At 41.6% G+C, this 8,118-nt stretch overlaps 1 protein-coding gene across 1 annotated transcript; it reads right to left on the reverse strand.

Annotated features, from left to right (window-relative positions):
• Nucleotides 1–2,763: 2,763 nt before the first annotated feature.
• LOC142204283 (olfactory receptor 11L1-like) lies at nt 2,764–7,953 on the reverse strand. The gene is made up of 2 exons (XM_075275592.1): nt 7,891–7,953; nt 2,764–3,717 (listed from the first exon to the last, which is right to left on the reverse strand). The coding sequence occupies exons 1-2, from the start codon at nt 7,951–7,953 to the stop codon at nt 2,764–2,766; spliced, it is 1,017 nt and encodes a 338-aa protein (XP_075131693.1).
• Between the last annotated feature and the right edge of the window lie 165 nt (nt 7,954–8,118).

Genomic DNA, 8,118 nt, shown 5'->3' on the forward strand with positions numbered 1-8,118 from the left:
CGGCAGCCAATGGGTTTTGCCTACTTTTCTCAACGTCACCGGTGTCGTAGTTCCTGTCCCACCTACCCTGCGCTGTTATTGGAGCAAAAAAGGCGCCAGGGAAGGTGGGAGGGGAATCGAGTAATGGCGCACTTTACCACGCGGTGTTCGATTCGATTCGAACATGCCGAACAGCCTAATATCCGATCGAACATGAGTTCGATAGAACACTGTTCGCTCATCTCTAATAGTGAGGAAAAATATTTCTGAGTGATAAAACGAGTATGCAAATTCCTATATAAATGAGGGAGGAGTCTATGACTCCGCCTCTCGGCTAGGGTAACACTTGTGGTGTTGTACACATCTTACAAATCCTAAAGCATACAATAATTGAATAAGATAATTGAATAAATAAAATAAAAATGTCTTTGGGTAATAAGAAGCGGCAGAATGGTTATAATATAGGAGTCCCAGTTCTAGTTACATCCTATGGTGCCTCATTGAGACCAGCTAGAGATACAGTGCTTAGTTTATAGATCCAAAACATTTCCTTCCTGCATAACGTTCTAATCCTGTTACTGTATGAAGGAGACATGTGGTCAATTGGTGTTACAGTAAAAAGAGCCGTTGTGCAACATGGCCGCATGTCTGGATACGCTGTGCTTAGGGAAGTTGTTGACCACATTAGAGCCATGCTTATTGAGTCTTTCCTTAAGGTTCTAATTGTTCGACCCACATATTGAAGGCTGGTGCCAGGAAAATCGACTGCTACTATCCACCCAGGGAGGGAACTCCCTGTGATTGGTCCCTTGGCGCTACAAGTAGTTGTGAATTCCTCACAAGTCTTCCAGGTAAGAGTCTAATTTACTACCAATGTGTTGTCTCTCACCTAAAATACTCGACTAAATACGACTCGGGAGCCTAGGCAGAGCCGACTGCGCATGCGAGGGCATGCCCGCGCATGTGCAGTCGGCTCTTCCTAGGCCGGATGCCTAGGCAGAGTGAATTCCAGCCGAAAGACGCCACAGGGACGCTGCACGGAGAAGACTTCTAAAGGTAAGAGAAGAACCAGTGTTGATTGGCAATGTATAGCATTCTGCCAATCAATGCTGGTTCTGCATCGAACCTTAAACTTTGAACAGCTAGTAGTGTTCGATCGAGTATGAGTATTTCAAATACCGTAGTATTCGATCGAACACCTACTCGATCCAACACTACTCACTCATCTCTAATAATAACAATTTTCTGGAAAAAATTCAGGAGTGTCAACACTTACGGCCATGAATGTGCTATACCTGAGACCTAACCCTTGGTTCACATCTGCGTTTGTAACCCATTTAGGGAGTCCACATAAGAACCCCCATAGCAAGCACGTTGGCAAGCGGTGTGAAGTGAAAGCACACGGATCCCCATAGACTACAATGGCGTCCGTGTGCTTGCCTCGAGCTCTCCACATGAATCATGCAGACAGTAAAGTAGATTATGAAGTACTTTTCTGTCTTATCTCGTGGCAAGCACATGGACCCGTTAGGGCTAGCTCACACGGGGGGCAGTAAAGCGGGTTTTGGCACCGAGAGTGACATGGGGAGCCGCATCAATCTCGAGTCAAAACCCGCTGGCCATGACTGTCACGGCGTTCCCCTCCCCCCCCTCCCCCCCCCAGAGTTGGCTCAAATGAATGAACTGACTCCAGAGGTTGCTGCCACCAGGCGGACGCCGCGGCTCACTGAGCCGTGAAAAATACCATAAGAAAGGGCAGCTCGCTTCTTTTTTCCATGAGCGGCAGCATGCTGCTCACGGAAAAAAGTAGCCTAGAAGTCTCCATAGACCACCATTGTGAGGGGGCGGATTATGACGGGGTTTACATGCCATAATCCACCCCCTCTGTGCCCATGTGAATGGGCCCTTATAGTCTATAGGGATCCATGTGCTTTCACTGTACACCGCTTGCAAATGCATTAGCCAGTCCGTTCGGGGGGGTCCCTATGCAGACTTCCCTGAATGGATTACCAAGGCAGATGTGAATGAGGTCTGACATGGGGAGGAGACAGAAGAAATCAGAAGAGAGACTGGTTTGCAGAAACAACATGTCAGGATGGGCAGGGAAAGAAACAGAGATGAATAAAATAAAAATAGGAAAAATAATTGGTAAGGAAAACATGATGAAAATTAATGGTATTTGTTTTTTGTTGAGAAGATTTGGTAGTTAGACCTTCATTCATTATAGAATCCTAGTCTTGGCGCATATACTTATATATCACCATATCATCTCTGTCCTCTGTTTTTCTCATTCACTTTGCAGTTACTCAGAGAATCTTTCCGAGCTTCTCTTCAGTGCATGTAGGCTGCACTGATCATATTTCCTCTGTGATTCCATTTAGCACATACGCGGTGTACTGTACTGTTCAATTTCTTGGTTGTCCCACTGCATATGCACCACTGTCATGTTTTGGGACTGCACAACAACTCCATAGGACTTCCAAGCATCATGGTGACATTACGCTCGGTGTGATCATGTAACTACAGAGGCTCAAATATAGGCCTCAGCGGAGACCCCCAGGTGCATGAGATCAGAGCAAAGCACCAGACGCCACGAGGAGAAAGAAACAGAACACTGGATGCCAAAAGGAGGCTAAAGAGGTAAAGGGAGATGAGTAGGAATGGGTTTTTCACCTTCCCTGGGCCTCCAGGCAGTCTGGGGTCTTAAGAGACCTTAAAGTATAATAATTTCTCTTCCAGTTGTATCCGGCCAAGCTTGAACCAAAACAGTTTCAAAGAAAAAGATTACATTTTTTTAACAGAATGCAATGACCATAACTTAAAGATTGTGACAAAATTTCCAAGTGCGGCCTTCATCTCTTTATTCCTCAGACTGTATATGATGGGGTTCACTAGAGGGGTCATCACAGTGTATAACAGGGAGAGGATCTTACTAACATTTACTGACTGACTTCTGGTTGGGAGAACATAAGAAGTGAACAATGTCCCATAAAACAAGGAAACCACAGTCAGGTGGGAGCTACAAGTTGAAAAAGTTTTCTGTCTACCAGTTGTGGATGTAATCTTCAAGATAGAAGAAATGATGAAAATATAGGATATTACAATGAAAGTAAATGGCAGGACAAGAACCGGAATACTAAGAAGAAGGATTTCTAGCTGGACCATCGAGGTGTCTGAACAAGAAAGATCTAGAAGAGGCAAAAGATCACAGAAGAAATGGTCAATAATATTCGGTCCACAAAACTGCATCATGGCGAGGGTTATCACCTCCATCCACATTGCAAACAAGCTCAGGATCCAAGAAAGGGAAACCAATTTCTTGCAAAACACAAGTCCCATCAGGGTGGGATAACGTAATGGAGAACAAATGGCCAAGTATCTGTCGTACGACATTATGGTGAGATGAAGACATTCCGAGCACTCCGAGACACCAAAAAAGTAAAATTGAACTAAACAACTCGCAAAATACATGACACGGCGCTTACTCAGAGTGGTGTACAACATGTTGGGGACAATGGTGGTGGTCAGCATGATGTCTGATACAGAGAGCTGCGTGAGGAGGAAGTACATGGGGGTGTGAAGGCTCTTGGTGTTGGACACCAGGGTGATGATCAGGAGGTTCCCACCAATGGATAAACCATAGATCAAGAGTAAAAGGAGGAAAAAAACTATTCGGAAATCTTGAAGATTCTGGAATCCCAAGAGCAGAACTTCAGTGATCCAGGTCTGGTTCATCTCCTGGCATGAAAGAGAGAATTAGCAAAATGTCTGTCATTAACTCAATAGTTTAATAGATATAAGGTCAGACATTTTATATTGTGAATCTATAAGATGTAGTGACATTGCTGGGCGAATAGAAGAAGTCTACGGTCAACTACAGTCCACAAGACAAACAAAGATGTGCAAGGAACTGAAACAAATCTTACATATTGATGCACAGATGTGAGTTTATAAAGCCGAGGATATCCCAATGTCCTAAATCGACACCAGGGTCATAAAACTACCATATGAATCAATCACTGGGGGAAATATCGGGACACAGAGTGAGATGTGAGAGCAATAGAGACACAGTAGCCAATAGTGTGCAGAACTAGGTTGTAGGAGTAGTAGACCCCATTGTTACCTTAGGGATCTTTTCCACCAGACCATCGCCTCTTGTGAATGGCTTTGTTCTTAATGGTGTATCCACGTCACTCCACTTGAGCCAGCAGCCTTGGCTATTATGAGTAATGGAGACTCACACCACTGTCTACTTTCATTCACTTGTGTCCGCAAATGTCAGCCCCAAAATTAGGACTCACACCGTTCAGGCAATTTTGTGTATATACTGAGATGGGAATACCCTTAATAATACTAATGCAACATCTCGGCCTCATAATTCTGCCAAATTTACTATAATCTATTGTACATTGTATATTGTGGGGAAGGTAGCGGGGTGAAAGCAGTGGTGCAGACCCAACTAGTCAGAGACAAGGACACAAAATATGCAGGAAACAGGTTTATTTAGAAAAAAAATTGGAAAATAAATGTAAACCTTCACATCAGACACAAAATGAGCAAAATAAAATACAGCCTTAACTTCAGACAAAGCAAAATCCTCCTTGTCTGAGCATCGGACTAAACAATAGAGTCCTACCTGTAAGTGGGGATTACTACCAGCCAAGGGGATCAACCCAAAGTGCAAAATAGCTTCTAAGCAGACTCACCATGTCAGGACAGACCCGGCTCCCTCCTCTCCTAGGATATGCTCTGACGTGCAGGCTCTGCAGTATTTAATGGCCCAGTAATGAGCCGATGGCCCACACCTGTAATTTCCTTTTTTTTTTTTCTTTTTTTTTTTTTTTTAATAAAATGTACAATATAATATAGTACTATATATAATAATTACATCCCACAGTATTTCAAACCATTGTCTATCATTAATTGAATTTTAATTTCACGTATCAAAATATACAATTAAAAACATAACATAAGAACATCAGATTAATAAACGGAAAGTCAGATGTTTTACATAGAACAAAATAATCGAAAAATTACAATCATATATTTCAAAAAGTGACAATATCCTATTTATAAAAAGCACCTTGACGTTTTAGTAGAAAACTCTCCATGTAGACACTTTCGATCCATTTTATCTTTATGTCCCACAATGTGCAGTTAAAACAACAATTCAAGAAAATGTAATTTCAATAAATCAGTAATGATATGGATTGTATGGAAGGAAACAATAGAGAAGAAAGATACAATAAGAGACTGACATGTGACCTCGGGGTTCTTTCCTCAGACATCCAGGACATAACGTTGTTTGATTCTCTACAAGGTCTTTCTTCCAGTATATAATCCTTACAGACAGGAGGTCGGCATGTATCCCTATAATACACAGTGACAGCACATTGTCAGGGAACACACACTCATATATATATATATATATATATATATATATATATATATATATATATATACTAATACAATCCGTATCCAGCGAGCCCTCCGGGACTCCCAGTCACACCACAGAACTAATAATATCCAACGATCTCATTAGAGGATAATTATATTGATACATTGTAAAAGAAGAATTAAGCAAATATTTAACTCAATGTGAAACATAAAGGTCACAACAAATAAGAAATAATAAGGATACGAAGTACAATGTACAACACATGATAGGTAGTGGGGTGATCCTGTGCCCCTCTGCCCCATCTATTGAATGTTTACAGACTTATTCTTGCATTGTCTGCCGGCCTATGATGTATGGCGATTTGTGTAAAAATTGTGGCAATATTTTGCATTAAGATTTTAGTGCGATGAGACACATTTATTAAGCTACTTGTACCCATTAATAAAACAATGATTAACCACTTCAGTACCGGGCCAATTTGTGGTCCAGGACCAGACACATTTTAGGTTTATTATGTATGTGCGGTTTTGAGGTCTGTAACATTTTTCTCGTATGTCTCAGTCAACTAATTTTTGCGTCTTTTTTCGGGGACACATAGGGCTTTATATTTATGTTATCTTTATTTCCGAATGTGTTTTAATTTTTTTTTATATCCAGGAAAATATAAACAAAATAGGAGGGAAATTGTGTCTGGTTTTCAATTTATTATTTTTTTTTTATTTAATAACACAAGTGTATCGTGTCGTCGGGGGTGGCGCTATAACCTTTAATAACGACGTTTTATTAGCGTATTTATTTTTTTATTATTTTATTTAATTTTTTAAAAACCTTTTTATTATATATATATCTTTTTTTTTTTTTTTACAGCTTGTGTCCCCATAACGTGATAAGATACCTTTGGGGACATCTGATCACTTATTTTTTGTACTGGAGGCTGATTTCTCCTATAACTGGGGCTGGTACATTTAGCCTCAGTTGCAGGAGAAATCCAGCCTCCTGCACACTGTATATACAGCTTACTGAGCTATCTGGGGTCCTGTAGGACCCAGCAGCTCTGGTAAGACTCTGCTCCCGGCAGATCACATGTCCGCCGGGTCAGAGGGCAGCTGAATTATGGCTGCGCCCATAGCCGTGTATACAGCACTCATTGAGAGCTGTATACACAGCGATCGAGAAGGCAGGGGAGGTAATAAATCTGCCCTGTCTTCTCTCTGGGAGCTCCGGCTGAAGTTACAGCCGGCTCCTATTGAAATCAGCTGCACGATCTCCGTGCAGCTGCTGTGTTCTGACTGGACGTACAGGTACGTCCTGTCAGAACAAGGCAACCACTTCCCGGACGTATATACTCTATGGGCAGTCCGGAAGTGGTTAAATTGCTCATGATAAATAAACCCAACAAGTGGTGACCGCGCCACAGTCTGGAACATTCGAGACTGTGTAGAATACATTTACGTAGTTAGACAGGTGTTGCCCCAATGACCTAGAAGTGCAAAGAAATAAATAATTCACACTTTGAATTTAAAAGATTTTTCTAAGCTTATTCATTGATGACCTTATTATCAGAGTAAGCACCAATCCCCGTCACGAATACAACATGTTTCGCACATTATGAAACAATATTACGGGTACTTATTGAAAAGAACAATATTACGGGTTATGGATTCTAGATTTTAAGGACACGTTGATCCAGGGTTTTTATACTGACTGCCAGATTGGAGACGGGAAGGAATTTTTTTCCCCTGAAATGGGGCAATTGGCAGGAGCCTCTTTTTTTTTTTTTTTTTGCCTTCCCCTGGATCAACACTGTAGGGGATTGTAGGGTTATAGGTTGTCAAGAAGACCTTGAATTCCACAACTTTTCCTGAAGATGTCCTCGTCCTAATAACCAACCTGCAGACTGGCCCTCTGCACTAACTTTCTGTAGCACAATCACTCGATACAAGCAAACTTCACTAAATCAGAGGTACTTAATGTGACTCTTCCTTCTCAAGGCATTGAGCTGTGACCTCCTTCTTATGGACTTCTGGTTAAATCAAGTACTTGGGAATTTATTTGATCTCCAGTCCAAGAAAACTTTTCCACCATACTGACTGACTGACATCCGTATTCTGCTTTCTTCCTTTGACTCACTTCCCTTATCCTGGTTCGGAAGACACAACCTCTTGCAAATTCACTTCATGCCCAAGATCTTATACTGATTTCTTATGCTGCCTATCCACTTGCCGCATCTTTTCTTCAAATCAAATCCATATTATTTTCTCCAGTTTCCTATGGCATGGCATGAGGCCTAGACTGCAGTAAAAGAAAACCGCTGGAGGGATTGGCCTTCCTGATGTCCAGATGTACTACATGGATAGATATCCTTGCACTTGGACATGACAAACTTATTAATAATCTTGTTCAAGAAACTTTTGGCATCACCTTCCAGTCGATGCTATGGCTCTATGACTCTAATGGCCACCAACCCAAACTAATGGGCTAGCTTCTACTAGAAGTCTCTCTAGCTCCCTTACCCTATCCATTGTCATTAATGCAATTACTACCTGATCTTCTGTATCTGAGATGTCTTTACTCATAATGGTACTACCTTAACTTCATAAGTGACATCTTCATATGAATAACCTAGACCAGGGGTAGGGAACCTTCGGCTCTCCAGCTGTTGCAAAACTACAACTCCCAGCATGCATACCTATTGTGCTGTTCTTGGAACTCCCATGGAAGTGAATGGATTATGATGGAGA

The sequence above is a fragment of the Leptodactylus fuscus genome, chromosome 5, assembly GCF_031893055.1.
Source record: "Leptodactylus fuscus isolate aLepFus1 chromosome 5, aLepFus1.hap2, whole genome shotgun sequence".
Taxonomy (NCBI): domain Eukaryota; kingdom Metazoa; phylum Chordata; class Amphibia; order Anura; family Leptodactylidae; genus Leptodactylus; species Leptodactylus fuscus.